Source organism: Vulpes lagopus, chromosome 24 (genome assembly GCF_018345385.1).
Source record: "Vulpes lagopus strain Blue_001 chromosome 24, ASM1834538v1, whole genome shotgun sequence".
NCBI classification, from domain to species: domain Eukaryota; kingdom Metazoa; phylum Chordata; class Mammalia; order Carnivora; family Canidae; genus Vulpes; species Vulpes lagopus.
The window spans coordinates 20,478,741-20,501,898 of record NC_054847.1 but is presented as its reverse complement, the minus strand read 5'-3'; the positions used below and the strand labels follow the sequence as shown (position 1 = coordinate 20,501,898).

At 35.5% G+C, this 23,158-nt stretch overlaps 1 protein-coding gene across 2 annotated transcripts in view; it reads right to left on the bottom strand.

Annotated features, from left to right (window-relative positions):
* Positions 1–4,037: 4,037 nt before the first annotated feature.
* The window catches only part of HNMT (histamine N-methyltransferase), a 68,232-nt gene continuing 49,111 nt past the window's right edge, over positions 4,038–23,158 (bottom strand). For both annotated transcript variants that reach the window (XM_041739694.1, XM_041739695.1), the window contains 4 exons: positions 17,360–17,467; positions 16,195–16,325; positions 13,707–13,800; positions 4,038–4,986 (listed from right to left, as the gene is read on the bottom strand). In XM_041739694.1, the coding sequence (XP_041595628.1) occupies positions 4,631–4,986; positions 13,707–13,800; positions 16,195–16,325; positions 17,360–17,467 (689 nt within the window). In that variant the 3' untranslated portion in view covers positions 4,038–4,630. The remainder of the gene's footprint in view (positions 4,987–13,706; positions 13,801–16,194; positions 16,326–17,359; positions 17,468–23,158) is intronic.

Sequence of the window (23,158 nt, the reverse complement as noted above, 5' to 3'; positions counted from 1 at the left end):
TTTGTGAGGATAAACAGTTTGTTCTCTTTTTCACTCCTTACACTTATGTAAATTTCCTTTTTTTAAAATTAAGTTTTAAAATTTTAATTCCAATATAGTTAGCATACAGTGTTACATTAGTTCAGGTGTACAATATAGTAAGTCAGCAGTTCTATACATTACTCAGGGCTCATCATGATAAGTGTACTCTTTAATCCTCATCAGTTTGTTCTCTATACTTAAAAGTCTGTTTCTTAGTTTATCTCTCTTTCTCTTTTTTCTTTTTCTTTGTTCCTTTGTTTTGTTTCTTAAATTCCACAAAGGATTGAAATCATTTGATATTTGTCTTTCTCTGACTTATTTCACTAGCATTATACTCTCTAGCCCCATCCATGTTGTTGCAAGTGGCAAGATTTCATTCTTTTTTATGGCAATAATATTCCATTATATAATGGAATAAACATACAAAATCACTTATTTATCCATTCATTAATCAATGGACACTTGGGTTGCTGTCATATCTCGACTATTGTAAACAATACTTCAATAAACATAGTAGTACATATATCTCTTTAACTTTTTGAGGAATCTCCATAACGTATTCCACAATGAGTGCAGCAGTTTACATTCCCACCAAGGGTGCTCTAGGGTTCCTTTTTCTCTACATCCAGTCAACACTTGTTTTTTATGTTTTTTTTTTTTAATTTTTTTTTATTTTAGCTGTTCTGACAAGTGTGAGGAATATTTTTTGTAGTTTTGATTTGCATTTCCCTCATGATGGGGGATTTTGAACATCTTTTAATGTGTTGGTTATATGTGTTTTCTTTGGAGAAATATCTGTTCATATTTTCTCATTTCTTAAGTGAATTTTTTTGGTGTGCGGTTGTATAAATTTTTTATATATTTTGGATACTAACCCCTTATTGGGTATATCATCTGCAAATATATTCTCCCATTCAGTAGGTTGTCTTTTAATCTTGTTGGTTGTTTTTAACCAGTTTTGCTGTTCAGAAGTGTTTTATTTTAATATAATCCCAAGTTTTTTTTAATAATAAATTTATTTTTTATTGGTGTTCAATTTACCAACATACAGAATAACACCCAGTGCTCATCCCATCAAGTGCAAGTTTGTTTTCGCTTTTATTTTCCTTGCCTCAGGAGGCATATCTAGAAAAATGTTTCTGAAGCTGATGTTAGAGAAATTACTGGCTGTGTTATGTTTTAGAATATTTATAGTTTCAGGTCTCACACTTAGGTTCTTAATGCATTTTGAGTTTATTTTTATGGAATAAGAAAATGGTCCAGTTTCATTCTTTTGTATGTTGTCTGGTTTTCCCAACACCATTTATTGAAGAAACTGCCTTTTTCACATTGCATAGTCTTGCCTCCTTTGCCAAAGATTAATTGACCATATACTTATGGATTGATTTCTGGGTGTTCTATTCTGTTCCATTGATCTATGTGTCTGTTTTTATGTCAGTATCATACTGTTTTGGTCTATGCTTTGTAATATAACTCAAGGTCCAGAACTGTGATGCCTCCATTTTTGTTTTTCCTTTTGAAGATTGCTTTGGCTATTTGGGGTCTTGTCTGGTTCCATGTAAGTTTTAGAATAATTTGTTTTAGTTCTTTGAAAAATGGTGTTGGTATTTTGATGGGGATTGCATAAATGCATAGATTGCTTTGGGTATACGGACATTTTAATATTTGTTTTTCCAATTCATGCACATGGAATGTCTTTCCATTTATTTGTGTCATCTTCAATTTCTTTCATTAATATTTTATAGTTTTCAGAGTACAGGTCTTTCACCTCTTTGGTTAGGTTCATTCCTAGGTATTTTATTGGTTTTGGTGCAGTTGTAACTGGGATAGTTTCCTTAATTTCTCTTTAGCTGCATAATTATTAGCATATAAAAATGCAATAGATTTCTGTACATTGATTTTGTATCCTGCAACTTTACTGAATTTATTTATCAGTTCTAGTATTTTTTTTGTGGAATCTTTAGGGTTATATATAGTATCATGTCATATGCAGTAGCCCCTTTTAACAGGGACTGTTAAAGGCTGGTTTGGTGGTCATGAAGTTCTTTAGTTTTTGTCTGAGAAATTCCTTATTCTTCCTCCTATTCTGACTGCTAGCCTTTCTGGATAAAGTATTATTGACTGTACATTTTTCCCATTCAGCACTTTGCATATATGTCATTCCCTTCTGGCCTTAAAAGTTTTTGCTAAATAATCCACTGATAGCCTTATGGAATTTCCCTTGTAAATTATTGTCTTTTCTCTTTCTGCTTTAATTTTTTTTGTCTTTATTACTTCTTTTTGCCATTTTAAGTATTGTCTGTCTTTGTGTGGACCTCCTTGGGTTGATTTTATTGGGGGATATCTGTGCCTCCTGGATCTGGGTTTTTGTTTCTTTCCCAAGATTCAGGAAGTTTCAGTTATTATTCCTTCAAATAAATTTTCTGCTCCCTTTTCTTTCTCTTCTTAGGGATCCCTATATTGCAAATGTTATTATCCTTGATGCAATCACTAAATTCTCATTTTGTATATTTGCTTTCTTTTACCTCCTCAGCTTGTTTGTTTTCCATTACTGTCTTCCAAGTCATTAATTTTTTCTTCTCTTTCCTCTAACCTATTTATTCCATCTAGTGTATTTTTAATTTCATTTATTGTATTTTTCATCTATGATTGGTTCTTTTTTAAGAACCAATAACTTTGTTAAGGGTCTCATTGATGCCTCCACTCATTTCTCAAGTCCAGTGTCTGTCTTTTGATCATTAAATTCTCTATCAGGCATATTACTTATATTTGTATTGCTTAGGTCTCTTCCTGTGGTTTTGTCCTCTTCTTTCATTTGGAACATATTCCTCTGTTTCCTTATTTTGTCTAACCTTCCATGTCTATTTTTATGTGTTAGGAAAGTCAGCCACATCTCCTGCTCTTGAAAGTAGTGGGTGGAGCACACACTTTTAACAAGGTGGTGCTGGTTCTCTTCCATAGGGTACATGAAGTTGCTGTGAAGACCAGAGCTGGCCAGTGCTGCTCTGCAAAGGCCACGTGGGCAGGGACTGCAATTTTAACCAGGTGTATGTGGAGGTCACCTGTTGCTTGGAATAAGGCCCCCAAAACACACAGGACTCTCTGTTTTGGCAGGTATTTTTCAAACTACTACTTCTTTGCTGTATTTACATGGGCTATTTGTTGTGCTGTTCTTTAATGGCAGGAACTCTGTTTCTTATAATACATTGGACTTACCCAGAGCTAAGCCTGCTAATTTTTAAAATTCCAGGCTTTACATATTGCTGATTGTAAGAACTCATGAAATTCAGCCCCTTTCACTTTCAAAGGCAAATGTCTTGGGGATTCTTCTTCCCCAGGGAGGCTCCCTGGTGTAACTGTTTCTCATCCTTCTCCATGCCCTTGGTTCCCTCTCAACTGCAGACAGCCAAGGGTCTTTTGGCTCCCCACCTCATATTCACCCTTCCTATCCAATTACACGTGGCCTCTCCTTTACCTTTAGTTGTGGAGTTTTTTCTTCCAGTCTTTGGGGTATTTTCTGAGTTACTTTATGCTGATATGAGTTACTGTGGGACTAGGTGATCTTAGAGCCCTTCTACTCGGCCATCTTCTCAGACTTCTACACTTAGGTAAATTTCAAACATAACCAAAGATTTAGTTTTTTAAAGTGAAACTATAACTTTTTATAATAAAATATGTAAATATTCTAAAGCCTTGTTTTAAAAAGGCCTTTAAAAATGTGTCAGAAGCCCAGAAATTAAGAAAGAAAAAAAACTTAAAATGTGACTGAATAAAATAGAAAAAGAATTCAGTATATCAAAAAACAAAATCTATAAAGTCAAAGATAAAAGATAATAAAGAGAAAAGAGAAAATAAAATGGAAGCAAATGGAACACATGACAATGAATTTTCTAATATCCTAAGGTGCTTACATCTAGTAATCAATAAAAACAAGATAGAAACTACTAGAGGAAAGTACACAGGCAAATAATTCTTAATAAAAGAAGAAAAAATCAATAAACATATACTTTTTCATATATATCAACATGTACATACTTTTTAGTATTTAAAGAATCCATGGTACATGTTTTATTAATATTTTGGGAAATTCCAGTATAATCAACAAATGGAAAAGATTTTCTTGTCAATAAGCCAGTGAAACGGGATCCCTGGGTGGTGCAGCGGTTTGGCGCCTGCCTTTGGCCCAGGGCGCGATCCTGGAGACCCGGGATCGAATCCCACATCGGGCTCCCGGTGCATGGAGCCTGCTTCTCCCTCTGCCTATGTCTCTGCCCCTCTCTCTCTCTCTCTCTCTCTCTCTGTGACTATCATAAATAAATTTAAAAAAAAATAAATAAATAAGCCAGTGAAACTAGTTGTCTCATTTCTCTAGCTTATGTGGTATTTAACCTGAATGTGGCCTTTTGATAGGGAGAATGGTTAGGATAAGACAAAGAGTATCGTATATGATTCTGCATGGAAATCTGAGAATGTCTTGGAATTTTCTAGATTTTAGATATAAGAGACAATGTTCTACTTATATCGATATGTGTTTGTAATTTTAATACAGAAATAAATGATCAACATTATTCAAAATATAACTTTTTGAGTACACTCTCATGATTGATATTTATGCCTCAACCACTATGAAACTCAGATTATTATTAAAAAGAACCTTTCCCTCTTTCTTTACACTGAATTCAGACTCTTGCAGATCTTTCATAATTTCTGCTTTGAGATCAGGTGGTGCTGTTGTGTTAAAGTTGCAGGTTTCTGTCAAAAAATCACAAAGCAGTTCTCCATTTTCATTGCCATCAGTAAAACAATCAGATATGTCCATGGTGGACAGAAGGTCATAACACTCATACTTAATCCCCAATTTGTCCAGCATCTGCGTGAGGTCAGACGATGTGACATACTGGCAGAGGTCATCCTGAGGTAAGCGGGTTCCATACTTTTTCCATAGCTTGTCCCAGCCACTGTTTCCTATGAGATAAAACAAAGTTCATGCTTTTACTTATTCTTCTTTTCATTTTCCTACTCTGCCAGGAAGTATACTAGATGTTTAGATTAAAACAGTCGGTAAAGAAATATTCTTGCCTTTGGGTAGCTTAGTTTAAGGAGTGTACAGCAGGGGGAAAGTTAAAAACAGAAGTAAATAAATCACATATCAGATGGTGCTAAATCCTAATGAAAAACAAATCAGAGCAAGGAATAAGGAGGGTCTAAGAGCTGGATGTGTTGCTGTTTTATATAGTGTGGTCACAGAAAGTCTCTGTAATAATGTGACATTTGAGCAGAGATATGACAAACCATGTAGGTATCAGAGAGAAAATGACCTTAAGTAGAGAGAATAGAAACTACAAAGGACCTGAGGCAGGAACATGCTTTTGGCATGTTAAGAACTAGCCAGGAAATCAATGAGATTGGAACTCAATGAGCAAAGGGGAGAGTAGAAGATGAAGTTTGATGAGTGGTGGGGGAAGTGGATAGGGTGCCATATCATGTGGGGTGAGATGGGAAGTCATTGTAATGGTGTCTGAAAGAACTTTCTGGATTGATGGACATATTTTATATCCACATTGTCCAATATGGATGATAGCCACTACTATCTGTGGCTAAGAAGCATTTGAACTGTGGTTAGTATGACCAAGGAAATAAATTATAAGTTTTACTTCATTGCAACTCATTTAAATATCAATTTCAATGGCCAAATGTAGCTTTCATATTAGACAACGCAACATTAAAGTGACTTAACCTAATTTACATTTTAATAAAGTTACTTGGTCGCACAGATGAGAATAGACTATGGGGCATTAGGGCAGAAATAGAACAGTAAAGAGGTTATGGCAATAATCTGGGTGCCAGGTGATGGTAATTGGAACAATTAGCTTTTGGAAGTGAGAAGTGGTTACATTTTTTTTTTTTTTTAATCTATTGTGTTCCTAGATCTAGTGAAATTTGCCAACAATTTGGATATTGGGTGTGAGTAAAAACAGAGTCAGTGTCCCCCATGATTTTGACCCAACCATCTGAAAAAAGAGAATTGTCATTATTGGAAAAGGGAAGAAAAAAGGCACCTGGGTGGCTCCATGGTTCAGCAGGCGTCTGCCTTTGGCTCAGGTCATGACCCCAGGGTCCTGGGTTCAAGTCCCTGCAGGGAGTCTACTGCTCCCTCTGCCTGTCTCTGCCTCTCTCTGTGTCTCTCATGAATAAATAAATAAAATCTTTTTAAAAAAGGAAATGGGAATAATAAGGAAGAGAAGTTTTAAGAGTGTCATCAGGTGTCAAGTTTTGGAAATGTAAATGTGAGATGTCTATTGATACGTATCTCTTGGATATTCCAGCAGTGATAGGAAGAAGGCAGTTGTTTACATGAGTCTTGAGTTCAGAGGAGAGGATCTTAGAGTAAGAATTGAAATAGAAAGAGCATAATAAATACAATGCTGATTTTCTCAAACAAAAAATGGGGTAGCCTTTCATGTCTCCACTTATGCTGCCTTGCACTGCCAATAACTAGGCTGATTCTTACAAATTTTGTCCCCAGCTTTAGAAGATATTTTAGCAATGTCTATTGTATTTAATTGCAAACTCAGCCCAGTGTAGAAGCTAAGAGATGCAACCTCTAAGTGAGAGAGACACAGGTTGGAATGTACTTTCGACACTTCAAGAATAATATGAGGTTTGTTATAAATTTCTCAGAACCTCAGTTTTCTCAACTATAAAGTGGGATAACCATGTTTACCTCAAATGCAACTGCAAGTATTAAATAAGATAATTTAATTGTTAATTGAATTGTTGCACAATGCTAAGCACATGGCAGATGGGTAAAAAGTACTTAAAAAATAAATGAACATACTGTGGAATTAGTTTGATAATGTATTTTCATTGGTTGTAATTTTGAGGCTGGAAAAGAAAACTTGCTATTCAGAAATCTGTAATACTGATACAGCAATACAAATGAGCATCTACTTGTGGATCCTCTAATACGTGCATATAATAATGGGATGTTATATACACAATTGATACAGTATAGTAATTAAGAGGGTCTTTGAAGCCAACCGCGGAAGTACAAAGCCTGCCTTTTCTTCTGACTAGCTTTATGAAACTGCCTCAGTTTAATCATCAACAAAACAGGGATAACAATAGAATTTATGCATAGGATTGGGGCAAGAAAAAGTAAAGGAACTAAAAAAACCATGACTGGCACACATAGTAAATAAATATTGTTGACATATTAGGGAATTAATTTGGACTTGGCAAAACAATGCAAGAGAGAACCTATATTTTCTATGAGCTTCCGGGATTAATAGTGAAGATTTCAAAGCTTTAATTTTTTTTTTTTTTGTTCCCAAACCTCTTTTACAGTCTAATGAAGTAATTAACTTTCCAGGAAAGTACACAAACAATAAATACCCATACAATTATGCATATAATTATTAGATGCTCAAAGACCCCTGGCCCTCATCCATGGATTGGGCTAAAATGTTATGATTGAACTCAACAAAAGAGACCATCTAAGGCAGAAAATGATAAAATTTAAAAGCTTAGATAATTGACATTCTACTAATATTTCAGAAGAGGGAGCAATAACTGCAGGGTGTGCTCTAGGAGGTAAACTGGAATGAAGCAGTAAAAAACAAAACCTCAGTCCAGTGGAAAAAAATTAGGATCATGACTATGTATTAAAAAAATCTTTAATTACAAAGATAGTGATTATCTACCCAAATAAGGATATGCCTAGAAATAAGACTTTATAAGAAAATAAATATTTCAATGGTTGAGGAGAAGCTGTATTATCATTCTTATTTTTATTTTTAACCTGTCAGAGAAAAAAATAACCAGACACTGATTGCTGGTGTTAGTGTTGTGTGACTTGGTGCCATTTCTGAGCTGAGCAATTATACACTTTCTAACTGATGCATTATCATAATGGCTCTCAGTGGGCACAACATATGGTGTTACTTTTGTTTCCAACATGATATAAACCAGATTCTTTTTCTCTCGTTGTATTAAAAATCACACACCATGATTTTACTCCTTCCTTAGGTAAGGAGAGGGAAGGACAAAAACTATTGTCTCCTCTGGCTAAACCCCCTTAACTAGAAAAGTTGCATTTTAACTAGCAACTCTCAAAACTAATGCCTGGCTACTGCATTTTTAGAAAAGCATGCTGCTACTGATATCATTTTAGTGTGAGAATAACTCATTTTAAAAATCTACCTCTTTGTCTTTATTTCTCTTCCTTTTCATCCCCAAATCAAATCTTTTATCTTTATATAATCAGGAACTTCTGCTTGTTCTAATTAAATGAATATTTACTGAGCTGGGCTAGTTCTGTAAGTGATACTTATGATCACAGAGAAAAGTCTCTCTTCCCTCAAGCGACATGTATTCTAACAGTAAATGCTGTCATTTAATTCTGAATTCAATGCCTTTCTTTTCCTAATGAGTTTCGCTGGCCCACCCTTCATCAGTCTTCTCTGCCTGTTCCAGCGTGTGCTCTAGTGTATATGTGTATCTTCTATATTGAATCTTTTACTCCTGTTTATTAAATCTACCTTCAAATCTCTAGAATGATTCCATGCCATCATGTAGTAAATTTTAGCCAAAACATGGTCTCTTTTTTTAGACAGACATTCAGAACTAGTAAAATATTATAAGGCAGATAAAATAAATTATTAAAAAATAACTTACTCCGTTCAATTCAAATATCTATTAGGTGTACTCCAGCTGCCAAAGAGATAAGAAGTAGAACTGCTCTCAAGGAGCTCTCCTAAACTCCTCATGTGCCTCTGACAAGAAACTTAGCACACTGCTCCAAGTTGTTTACCTGTCTCAGTCTTCCATTACATAAGAGCCCTTCAAAGGCAGAGGAAAAGTAGTAGTCATCTGCCTCCTTCAGAGCCTAGCAGTGACTGACTGTAGAAGCTCAAGAAAAGCTGAATGAACCAAATCTGCACAATAGCTATCCCCTGTGCAGCCAGTATGGGACTGATAGTACAGGCTGTGTATTGTTTTCAGTATAGCTGAACACACATGGTACATATGGAATATATAGCCAACCTCGGTCTCTGCATAATTCTAGAAACTGATCCCATATTTCCTTATACTATGACTAATAAATTGCAAAAGTGAGTGTCCATATGGTACTCAAGTAACAGTAATTCAGTCTATTCAGAGTAATAACTTGTTAATAGATCAGTGTCTGAGATGGACAAGAAACAGTCTTACTCATGTGGCATATTTAAGATGACTCTCTAGAGTAAGACATACCATTATCTGCCTAGATATTAGCTAGATAAGTGTTCTTGGTAATTTAATTTAGTAACTAGTTCTAGGCTTGTCTTAATTGTCTACAATGAGCACTCAATTTTCTGCATTGAAGTGTAGCTGTGGATGACAATACTGCCTTAAAGCAAAGGCTTCTTCTCAAACAGGTTTCTTCACTTCTAGGTAATTATGAAGCAAATTCCACTCAGAAAGTGACTGCAGGGATGCCTGAGCAGCTCAGGGGTTGAGTGTGTCTGTCTTCGGCTCAGGGCGTGATCCTGGAGTTCCATGATCGAGTCCCACATCGAGCTCCCTGCATGGAGCCTGCTTCTCTCTCTCCCTATGTCTCTGCCTTCTCTCTGTGTCTCTCATGAATAAAAAAATAAGATCTTTAAAAGAAAAAAAGTGACTACAAAAGTCTTGATAATAACATAACTTACTGTGAACCATTTTGATATATGTGTTCCAAATTTTAAGGCAATATTCAAGCTTAAGGAATGTTTTCATGAGTCAAATATGGAGAAGATGGTTTCAAGAATTATAGTTTGGGCCAAGAAGGCAGGTTAGAGCAATGGCTTTTATACAGAGGTGAAGGGGGAAGTTGTTCAGGCACCTCATGTGACCCAGCGAGCATTCTCAAACTTGGTTGCTATCTATAGATTGGTCTGAGTAGAGATTTGAAGCAATATCATCAAATGAAAAAATCACCAATAAAAATGTGGATCAATCCTATACATGTTAATTGACAAGAATATAAGGCAAATCTGATTGCAAATTTCTTGTGATTAAATTTGCTTTCACTATTGGAAACTGGCCATGATCTATTTTTCTAAAAGCTGACTCATATATTTGTATTGCCTTGGTTCATGCAACAAAGAAGTTATTGTTATTTTTTTTAAAAAAAAGATACTACAGGGATCCCTGGGTGGCGCAGCGGTTTGGCGCCTGCCTTTGGCCCAGGGCGCGATCCTGGAGACCCGGGATCGAATCCCACATCAGGCTCCCGGTGCATGGAGCCTGCTTCTCCCTCCGCCTGTGTCTCTGCCTCTCTCTCTCTCTCTGTGACTATCATAAATAAATAAAAAATTAAAAAAAAAAAAAAGATACTACAGCCACTTCCATACACTGAAGGGCAATACAGTTTATCCTAGAGATATATTCTATGGTTAAGACAGGCTTATAGGTGCACAGGTTTATCCAGGTGAGAGAGATAGAGCAAAAGGGCATTAAACTGCACCATGTAACAAAAGGGATGCAAGAGGAAAGTAAGGAGTGGGTATCTTAGGAAGAGTAGTCAGCTACAAGGATACGGGTGAGGTCTGGGAGAAGTTATGAGTAGGTGCAAGGGAGAAGGGTACCAATGAGCAGGAGAACAGCTTGAAAAAGAGTGGCTGTGGGCCTTTGTGCTAAATTCTGTTTCTGTTGTTCTTCCATCCATCAATCTTGCCATCTCCCCAAATCAAAGAATGGTGCTTTGGAGAATGAGGGAAGTAGGGCTGTGTTTACATTTGGAGCAAAGCAGAAGAGGATAAGAAAAGGCAGGTGAAGGACATGCAAGGTTTAGAGATAGGAAATCAAAATTTGAACCAGGAGCAGAAGTTTGGAGCAAACAGTGGTTGGCAACCACCATGAGCATGTAAGCATGACCCCTAGGATCCTCAGGAGTCAGGGGGCAAGGAGTGGGTGATCCAAGTCACTTGGAATAAGGGGTCCCATCATTTTTCTTTTCTGGATTTGTAAGAATTATGAGTGAGCCCTTAAGACTGGGGAATCTGGAGTCATTTAGATTATATTAAACTGATGACAAGATCACATATTTGACAATTTTATTTACCTTTTCAAGTAGAATATTTTCTTTACTGAAAAGGAGACTATATTGAACAAGGTTGATTATTTTTTTAATTGCATATATTTAATTTATTTACTTAAAACTCTTCTGATAGAAGCAATAAAGCTATAACTTTAACATCAGGATAGAATTGGAAAGTCCAAAATAAAATACCTAAATTTATCTTCTCTTTTGCTAAGTGGTTCTTTAAGAAGAAATATATGTATGATATTTCTCTTGTAGCTGTGCAAATCTCTTCTAAGAAAGAAATGCATGTGATAAAGGCAGGGGGTCATTAGAATCCCTTTAATAACTGTACTTCTGTTATTTGTTGCATTCTTATGTGTAGGAACTATGTTTATGAACAATGTTTTCTTCTTTGGGATACCTGTCTTTCATGCTGGGTACAGTAATAAAGAGTGGTTTACTGCATACAGAAAAAGTGAGCAAATCTTTCCACCATCAAACTACATTGACTGAATAACTTTTGCCTCAAAATACTTTTTTTTAAAGATTTTATTTATTTATTCATGAAAGACACACACAGAGAGAGAGAGGCAGAGACACAGGCAGAGGGAGAAGCAGGCTCCATGCAGGGAGCCTGACGTGGGACTCAATCCTGGGACTCCAGGATCACGCCCTAGGCCGAAGGCAGGCGCTAAACCACTGAGCCACCCAGGGATCTCCTCAAAATACTTTTGAAGAAGGAGCTGATATTTGAGTCTTTTCTCCCTTTCTTTGATTTTTCTGTGTTAATGAATGAATACATAGTACATAAGAACCACATATATGCATAGATGAAATGTAGGTATGATTATCTAGAAATAGTCCTTGAATAAGCTAAGACTTATAGACCAAGTTCACAAAGCTAGAAGTGCCTCAGCATTCCTGCTGCATGTATCATCATATATTTCACTGCACCTATTTTGGTTTGCACATTTCTTGATGCCAATGAGCCACGGATTGTATTAATGTATTCATGAAATAGCCAACAGAATACTGTACTCATAAGGGCACTTAGTCGATTATCAGTCGTTTATAACTACTTACACCACTTTATTAACCTTGGGCTGACTTTTTCCTATTGGTAGAAATATACTCATAGAAAACTGCTTTCTGACACTGAAATACTTAACTTCTGAAAATATTTAAGAATAGACCAAACAGGGGCACCTGAGTGGCTCAGTGGTTGAGCATCTGCCTTTGGCTCAGGTTGTGATCCCCGGGTCTTGGGATCGAGGCCCACATCAGGCTCCAGGCATGGAGCCTATTTCTCCCTCTGCCTATATCTCTGCCTCTCTCTCTCTCTCTCTCTGCGTGTGTGTCTCATGGATAAATAAATAAAATCTTAAAAAAAAAAAGGATAGACCAAATATAGAGTGGATCTTCTATGGATATGAAACATATCTTAAAATCAAACACACATGACTTCTGGATGAATTTTTTCTATCTGTAACACTTTTTCTTTATTATTGATACAGATTATCAAGAATAGAGTGTCCTCGCTGGTGACAACCAAGTTTCCCTTTGTATTCCCAAATGTAGTACAATGGCTTCACCTAAGTGTTTTAATTTAGATAGAGGTTAGTAGCAAGCGTCTAGTTTACATAAGCCCTTCTAAATGGGAAGAGAGAATTTTCCCACATAAATGAGTATTTTTAATTAACCAGAGATAAAAATAGTGTATCAAAATGTCCCTTGGGGGAAATGTTTTATACAGGAGCTCTCATGTGCAAAACTCCCGCATGAGTCCAAACCTTGGATTACAGGCAACAACCTTGTTTGCCATCCTTGAAGTCATTCCTCATACTTAAGAGTTGATGAATTTTGTGATTTATAGTTTTGAGTATGGAGTGTGCTATAAGCTTAGGAAGATAGAGCTGTTGTATATCTAGAATTAATCTGCCTAGCACTGTGTAAACAATCCATGAAGATTGCTGAATGAAAGAAGTGATGAATTAATGAACTCAACAATGCCAGTGTTTCATTGATTAACATGTTTGCTTACATTCTCTAAGTGGTACTTATTATATACTGGAAGCAACATGACATCAAATGCTGTCTTTGGAAAAAAGAGAGTAACATAAAACAAAACAAAATAATAATTTTTGGTAATTATTTGAGAAAATCTATCATGAACAATATTGATAATGGCTCTAGAAATGCAAATTAATCAAACATGAAAGCTTCCCAAATAGTTATACCTTTATTTATGTATTAATAAACATCAGAGAAAGGAAAGAGACATTCCAGAAACAAAATGGAGGTAAATAGAAATATTTACTATTTTTGGTCTCATTAAAAAAAAATCCTATTTAGCGGTATTTGCTCTATGTTATTGAGAAAAGGATTTATATATAGACAACAAAGGTGAAATTTCCCAAGAGAAAGGAGTATATAGACATTTAATTCCACTAGACTCCCTAAATTGATAGCCATTGTGAAGGACTTTCCTAATACTGTGTTAATTAATTGACTACGATCAGAAGCCAAGTCAAGAATTTCATAATGAAGACAAAATATAGCAGCTGCCTTCAAACACATGTATCTGAGCACATACGCACTATTACTGTTTTAAAATTCAGAGTGAATGTAAATAATTTACCTGACACAAGAATAATGAGCATCTTAGCATTGGTAGCCAAGAGACTATGGAAGAATTTCAGGGTAGCTGGGATATCTTTTACATAATACAGCATCTAGAAATGAAGAAAAAGAAAAATTAGACACTTTTCTATGTCAATGTCTTTGTTAATTGGGCTAGATACTTTTTAGAAAGTTTGATTTTCAAATTGAGATTTTTACTCAACAAAACATTTTGAGAATTTAAAAATTAAAGATGTTATATAGAGAAAGAAAATAATAATGTGATAAAATATCTGGGAAAAGGGAAAACTACGGTATATGCTCAATTACAGCCAAATAGTTTTAAATTTACTCTTTCTGGCTTCAATAACAGAGACATTTATAGCTGGAGATACTTAGTCTCCAGTCCACTTTGGGGTATTGATTCTATGCTTACTCTATATTTTGTGAATTATAGTTCTTCTGGAAGAAGATGGTACTGGCACCGTAAAAACAGACCCCATTTCATGGAACGTTGCTTTAAAATTAAGCCCTTTGCACTAGCTTTACCATATGCTCACAGATGCTTTCTTTAAATCACAGAAAATATGTCAGGCTTTGATGTTGACAGATTCTCTAGGAAAATGGACTGAATAAAGCATGAGGTTACATGCTTGGTCACAAGGTTCTAGGGGTCAACTCACCCCCTTTTTTTTGAAACCACCCCTTTTTAATAACTCTGGAACATCTCTGAATTCAGGGGGAGGCCTTTCCACTCAATGCAGATAGAGCTAAGAATTATACATTGCCAGTAGAAATTTTTCCCAAAAGGCTTGCATTCCTGGAATCTACCCTCACAGACACTTACTTCTTATATCTTATCTCCATCTCTCTTGGGCAAGAATTCAATATTCTAGGTAGATGCCCATGATACAATTTGTTGCATAAAGCAAATGCAACTTAAATTATGCTCCTCTGACATGAATGAATGAAATAAAATGGACCTGCATATGGCCTATGCTGCTTCAGGGCCATATTTAGTATCATGTCACTCCCTGCTGTTCATGACAGGGATAGATACCCAGATACATAATCCATAAGATGGCTAATAATCTATGCTGTGATCTGGCTAAAAAAGAGGAGGTGGGCCATAACAGATGCTCTGAAATTTGATCTGATAGACACAGATTCTCTGAGGTTGACTGTGAACATTAAGTTGAAAGAATGTCATGAGAATATTAAGACTATAAAGAACAATGAAGAGACAGAGACATAATATGGGAAAAATGCAGAATAGACAGGAAGAAAGAGGAATAGACTAATAAAGCAGAGGAAACAGAATTGCTCTAAGAAAGAAGGGAGAAAAAGAATGGAATCTAGAGCACGAGTGGAGGGATTGGTTTTTGATAAACGGAGGCTTCTGTAACAAGACAAAAGAGATGGTGATTACAGATACAGCTGTGCTTATAAATTTGGGAGGGTGAAAGATGACTTTCTATCTGATGATTCCTCTTTGCTATACAGTATAAAGTCAGGTTACCAGTTGGAAATGAGTGGTGGGGGAGGGGTTACAGGAGGTGTAAGGAGAGAGAGAGAGGTATGAAATAGTTACGTGAGGAGAGAGGAGAGCAAGTCTAATAGAGAAACACTGTAGGCTTGCTGAACAATTTAAGTACTCCTTTATAAGTAAATTATTCTGTCACTAGTAGAGCAGAGATATAGGATCACTTGGATATTCTAATGTTAGAGTCATTTCTTCCTTTGATTTCTTATAAGTTTATTCCTTTGGAATGACTGTGCTTATGGACTATAGAAGTCTCTTACTGTTAATATTGATATTTCTAAAATATGCATATTTTCTAATTGTAGCCAGTACCCAAGGTCTATACACCCATATGCTATCCAGAAATATCAGTGATTCTCAGATATCCATCCCTATAACACCTAATGAATAGTCACTGCCTTTCTAAGAAATACTCTAGTGTATTTCTAAGAAATACACTATCAGTGCTGGATCATGGAAATAAATTCCTACTGAGTGACTGGCTGACATAAGTAAAATTTTATTGACCTAAGAAATTATCTAACCTGACCTTCTGTCATATGCACACTAGCCAGGTCATCAACAGAAGGGAAAAGCAAGAGGATTCAGAGAAACTCCAGGACATTGGTACATCCATACCATTAGAGCTACTGGAGCACTGTGCTAGGTAGGATATGTCACACTCAACTGTCCTCAAATCTATCTATAAACTTCCAATCCTACAAAAATTGATTAAGCCAATATTGAAAAAATATCAATAATTCTAAAGGTGTTTGAGTATAAAGAACTGGCTTTTTTAATTTTACAGAGACTATCCCAGTACTATCAACATATTTATCCTCAGTTTCTGTAGATAATCCTCACTTGTAAAATCAGAAATCAGATTTTCAGTTTTCTTCCTAAAGGTAGAATATCAGGCATTCTTCATACATACTTCTGAAAAAAACCTCCTTTCTGAGAATATATAACAATAAATATTTCTTACCTGAATCATATGAATAAAGTCCCACTTCTGAAATTCTTTTTTCTCTCTGATTCTATTTTGATATTCAGATGATGTCTCCTTATGCCAAGCAAACTTTATGTTCTCGAGGTTTGATGTCTTGGCTACAAGCTCTAAAATACAGAAAAGAGATGGCACACCATCAATTTTAATTGCAAATGCAGAATCCATTTCCATTTCGAATTTTAATGCAATCAATGTTATATACATAACAGATATAAAGCACATTTTTCTTTTTTATGTAGCTCTGTAAGACCAGAGAGTTCACCCTGATTTTTTCTAGTATTAAATGAAATTAGAGGTAAAAGAAAGAATCAATAAGAAATAATTATGAGAATGCTGATCAGACATAGGTTACATTATCTCAGTATTAATGGGGAATCAACTGGTGAATTTTATCACTGGAAAACAAGTTGATATGATTCTGTAACCCAGGAGTCAGCCGACCATGGCCCATGGACTATATCTTGCTCACCACCTTATTTCTAAAAAGACTACAAACTAAAAACACACTATTATACTTCCTGACTTTATGCCTGTCTTTCATGTTTCATGTTGTTACACTTTAAAATGATTGAAAAAAATCAAATGAATAGTATTTCATGATATGTGAAAATGATATAAAATTCAAACTTTGGTGTTTATAAATAAAGTTTTATTGGAACATATGAACACTCAGTTTATCAGTATCATCTATGGCTGCCTTGGTGCTATAATAATAGAGCTGATTAATTGTGACAGAGATTGTGAGGCCTTCTATGTCTAAAATATTTACTGTGTGTGTTTTTTCAGAGAAGTTTAATGACTTCTGCTACAATCCATTAAACACACTCTTTAAGAGCAAGGATTCTGTTTAAATATTTCTGAATGAATTAATGACTGTCTCTAAGAATAAACATCAAAAATAATAGTTGATAACCAGGGAATAGAAGGAGTCAGTAAAAAAAAGAAATCTAATTATTCACTGTTCGTATTTCTGAGGTGTTAGTCATGTCTGCCAAGAAAACAAATTAAATATGTTCTTCTCCCAATAAGCTTACAAAGAACATACCACAGTAACTGTGTTGTTAATGACTAAGGGGACAAATTTGGGTTGATAAGCCTTTCAGGATAGGATTTGACATAGAGCACCATGGCTTACAGGTACCTTTGTACTTGGCAATTTGCTCAGCACTTGGCTCAACAACTTCATTGTTGATATGAATTCCTGGATATTGAGTCTGCAGTTTGGAAAGAATTTGAAGATCAATTTCACCTAGAAGACAAGCATATGGAACATATATTGTAAACCCAGAAAGAAATGATTAAGAATAATTTGAGGTAGTGTATTATGTCTTACTTGTACTAGGAAAACCCAACGTAGATAAAGAATAATGCTCAACTGTTGCCCTGTCACATTGTCTATGATGCAGAACAGCTAGATTATAAGTAGGAATAATAATATGAATTGAGCAGGGCTGTGTTGCTATTCCTTTCTTCATTTACATAACCTTTATTTATTATCTATTACTATATTATGTTAAATCTAAGATGCCATTGGTTATAGGACTCAATCAACTCTTCTTTTTATATCACTAGGTCAGAGAAAACACTGTCAATTATAATTTTAAGATTCCATCAGCTGAATATGTTAAAATATGACAAAAAGTACCTTCAAATTGATAAACTAGGCTAGGCCAGAAGCATATAAGGAAAATGTGTTAGGTACAAAATAAAAGATAAAAAAATATGCCAGACATCGACCTTTAAATACATCATGATCTAGTGGGAGACACAGGCATGGAAAGAACCCTGTTGGGTTGGGCCATGGTGGGAAGAGGAACGGAGACAGTGAGAAAGAGGGTAGGAGAAGAAGTGAGAGAAATGGAAAGCCTTATGGAGGGAGACCACTCCTGAATTCTTGAGGTAAGTGGAACTTAGCTCAGAGACTTTTGGGAAAATGAGGAATTGCAAGGTCTATAGATAAGACAGCAAGATAGAGACAAAGTCAGGAAACAATGGTATACATGGACTACTGGCAGTTCAGAATTTTGGAATATTTGATAAGGTAAGGTCTCCAAGCAAAAGTTGATTCCAGTGAGGTAAAATGGAGAGGGGGTTGTGACAGAATAGATATTTATTCATTAATTCATGCACCAACTATTAATTGCATGCACTAGGCTCTAGCAAGTAATGATAGGAAGAGCATGGAGATACCTACCCTGATGAAAATTTAGCCTGTAAGTGATTGTATGAGAGAGATGGTAATAAGCTTGATGGACTTGCATTCCAAGTCCACTGTCTTTCCCACTTACTAGGTGTATATAACTTTCAACAATTCATTTTACCTCTCCACACTATATTTCTCTCATCAGAAAAATAGCAATAATGATTGTACTTAATTTATTAATTTTGAGGGTTCAGTGAAGCAATGCATATAAAACTCACTGTAAAATAGACACCCACTAAATGGAAGCTGTTCATTAGTTTTTGTTGTTGTTATGACGGAGTGCCTCTCTTTGAAAATATCTCCTCTGTGTCTATTGCTGATGCCTCCAATGTAAGTTCCACATTTTTATTCTCTAAGGTTATGATGTTGATCTTTACTAAAATAGATGTATGTGCTGCTGGCAAAACTAGCCTATGAAAATGATGTTAGTCTTTAACATTTTGGCATAAATGACATTAACAGAGCCTCTACAAGGTTAGATATGGCAGGCAACCAAAGTATAAGTCATAAGAGTAGAAGGTCTGGAAGAAAGGAAATAAGGAAGATAACTAGGAAACAAAAAATGTTAAACTAGAAAAAAGGGCAAACAGCATCATGAGAGTCCCAAGTACTGGAGTAGAACTGGTAAGGGTAGGGAGAGGAAGGAGTGGGAAGGAGGCTGAAATGGAGGATAAAGGAGATTATGTGACAATAATCTGGCCTCACCAACAGGAAACCCTTTATACCTTCTGTAACAATTATAGCTGCCACTTATTGGTCATCTACTGTTTGTCAAACACTGTGCTAGGCACTTTACTTAGATTGTCTCACTTAATCCAGACCACAATGTTATCACAAACTCTACAATATTTTTCTAACTGGATAAGGTGATTCGAGTAATTTGACACTCAGGAGATATTAATATGCCTAAAGTTTAAAGCACATTTTTCTGATTCTAAAGTGTTTGTTCTTCTAGAAACCGAATACTAAAAGGGCATAAGGAGTATTTTTTTCCTTTTCTGCAGTAACTATTTTTGAAAGATAAAAAATAATAATTACTAGGCCAAAGGCTGATAAGAAAAGCTGTGGACTAATGAGAAATAGATTCCAGATTGCCCAAAAGGACCAGAGGTCAATAATTCTATTCTTGCCTCTTTCAACCTAGCTTGCTTGCTTGCTTGCTTGCTTATTTATTTATTTATTTATTTATTTATTTATTTATTTATTTATTTATTTTACTTATTCATAGAGTGCATGATGCATAAGCAGGGAGGGGAGAGACAGGAAGAGAGAGAAGGAGTGAATCTTAAGTAGGCTCCATGTCCAGCTCAGAGCCCAGTGTGAAGCTGGAACTCCTCACCCTGAGATCATGACCTAAGCTAAAATCAAGAGTCAGGCACTAAACCCCTGAGTCAGCCAGGCAACCTAACCTCTTCATATATTATAAACAAAAATATTCATCAAATCTGAGGGTCCCAGATCCAACAATCTGAAATTCAGAAGGTTGCAGTAATTTTCCCCCTGGGGGAAAAAGATCCCCAACATTTTGTATCTTCCCAAATGTCAAATGTATCCAGCACAGCCCCAGGGTATATTCCTATATTGTTACTTTCCCAACCAGCAAAATATTCTACTACAGTCAGAGCCAGCCAGTCACTCTTTTTAGGGCAATGATGGAGGGTACAATATTAGAATAGCAGTTGAGATGTGGAAACCACAGATTTACCTAACAACCTCTAGAGTATGAGTGCATGTGTGGGCATAAACCGTCTGTGCATTCTCTGCTGCAAATCTAGCAGAAATGAATGAAAAAAAAAAAGAAGATAATGAAACTATTTCACCAGGAATTCACATATAGAATCCATTTCTGACTTCATAAATTGAGTAACCATGCTTCCTGTTTGCTAGAGATAGTTCTATTTTATGCTTGTTGTTCTGGTGTCCCGTCTGGTTTCATTCTTATCCTAAGTTTTTTAAAATTTTTAACCAAATATTATTATTAGAATTTTATTTTTGCAAATAGTTTTTAAAATATTTTATACATTGATCAATATAATAAAAACCTGTTTAATAAATGTTTATTTAAATTTTTAACTTTTAATAATTTTAATTCTTTACCCACTCCCTACAACTCTCACTAATTTAAAAAATATGTATATTGATTTATCTTAGAGTCAGAGAGTAGGAGGAGAGGCAGAGGGAGAGGGAGAGAGAATCCTCAAGCAGACTCCCCGCTGAGTCCAGAGCTCAACATGGGGCTTGGTCCCAGGACCCTGAGATCATGACCTGAGCCAAAATCAGTCCAATGCTCAACTCATTGATCCATCTAGTTTCCCCTACAACTCTAACTCTTAAAAGTATTCTGGGTTTGACAATAATGCCACCATGTGCTTGAGACACTTATTCTCTGTGCTATATTTTTTATTTACAATGGACTATATTATTTCTTATTGTGATAGATGAGAGAGAGAGAGAGATGTAGAAATCACCCAAAATATAATACATTCCTTGGTTTCATACCCTGTATAGTTTGCTTTCTAGTATCCATCATAAATAGGAGACATGCATTTAAAAAATGATTTATACGAATGTCTTCCTCTACTAAAAGAGAGTAATGAAGAGGTAGTTCGATGTTCTATAATATTATGTCCTATAGTATAGCCTAAACACTTAGCATTTAGTTATAAATATATTTTTAATACATCATCTATACTGCTCACTGCCTATCCAGTCTCCCAAGCTTTGCTTCTTGCTTTTTCCTCCTTTTCTAGCCATGTGTAAAATTTCCTGCTAAATTTTTCTTAGCTTTTTTCCCATTCCTATTAGCAATCCTTGTTCAGGCCCATATTATCTATATCTTGGAATACTGCAAAAATACCCCGAAAATACCCTACAAATTCTATCTGAACTTTGTGTCCCCAAAACCATCATGACTACAATCATTCAAAACTCTAAGCCAAGCAAGCCCATCACTTCCCTGCTTAAAACCTTCTGACTAATCAACTAGATAAAGTCCAAGCTCCTAAACTGAGCATAGACAACCCTACATGCTTCATATTCTCATCTCTCACAGCTTCATATTTTGAAACTTTTGGCTTCAGGAACCTTGAATTTCTTGCAGTTTAACCCTTCTTTCTCTCCCCTGCCCTCCACACGTATACCATGCTCTTCCATGCATTTTGTCCTCTGCCAGGAATCCTCTCCCCTCACTTCCTTACATCACCTAATTCCCACGCATCATGAACTCTTTCACACATTACCTTGGTAGTAATGTTTCCCACAGAGCTTGGGAGTAGCATCAAAATCCTTCAGACAGAAACTACCCATCAATTGACTGGAGTTGGCAACACAGATAAAGCCTTGTGTTCCCTGACCTAAATTATTGCTTTACTTCACTTCTTTTATTCACTAGCAAAGGCTTGATTCCAATGAATTTGTTAAAAAGTTTCATGGACTCTAAAATGCTAGATTGAACAACTGAGCAGTTTGATCATCAATCACTGAAAAACATGTGAGGGGTTATTATACCATGTAATACCTGAGCCAGCAGTAAAGAAATTCAAAAAAAAAAAAAAAAAAAAAAAAAAGAGAAAGAAAGAAAAAGAAAGAAAAAAGAAAAAAAGAAAAAAGAAAACAAAAGAAAAAGGAAGGAGGCCATTTGTTCTTTTTCAACTGAATCCTCCTGTGTAGGAGGTAACATTATGAATGCGTTCCAGTATCAGACATTAAGCATCCTATAAATGCTTTTAGAGAGCACATAAACCAAACTAATGTGCCAAAGGAATGGGAGAAAGTAAACTTGAAAGGAATCAATCAAATAATTCAGAAATTCTCAGCAAATTCTCAGGGGGTAAACAAAAGGAATGTGGAAACCAGGACTTTTATTGTATGTTGCAAAGCCCCCTGGGAATTCTACCTTTGAGATCCAAGAAAATAGCATTTAAGGAGAAGGCAATACTTGTTTATCTCAAAGCCAGTCTTCTTTTACATATGATCTCTCATTAGTAATTGCTTGATCATAATTCTGACAACTGTAGAGTACTTATATTTAATTTAACATCCTAAGCCTTCAGCTACAAAATTACCAATAGTTTTTTGGGTTAACTAGAGCCTTAATATGTGTTTCCCCTTAAAGTTTTGGAACAAAATCTGCAGTTTCCTGTGACAAATGGAAAAATTATAATGATTAAACAGCTCTATTTCAATATACTATCCTTCTTTTGGTGTTTGTGCATTTTATGATGTAACTAATTATCTCAGTTGGTTAATGTGTGAAACTTGAGCAAAGTTGGGAAAATCCAAATGTGTCAAACTGTTGTAGAGTATTTCATTTCTATTTATAGTGTCTAGAAAGATATGCACCAATTTACAATCATTGGTTACCTTGGGTATTGGAATTATAGGTTATTTTTCAGACACATACTCTTTTTTAAATATTTCATTCCTGTGACTTTTTCATTCCAGAATTGGAATCCTGTACCTCCCACTCACCTTCATCTATTCACCTCCTCTCTGGCAACCACCAATTTGTTCTCTATAGGGGTCTGTTTCTGCTGATTTGTTTTATTTTTTTAGATTCTACTTATAAGTGAAATCATACAGTATTTGTCTTTCTCTGACTGACTTATTTCACTTGGCATAATACACTCTAAGTCCATCCACCTCATTGAAAATGGCAATATTTCATTCTCTTTTATTGTTGAGTAATATTCCTGTGTGTGTGCACATGCATGTGCACCACATCTTCCTTATTCACTC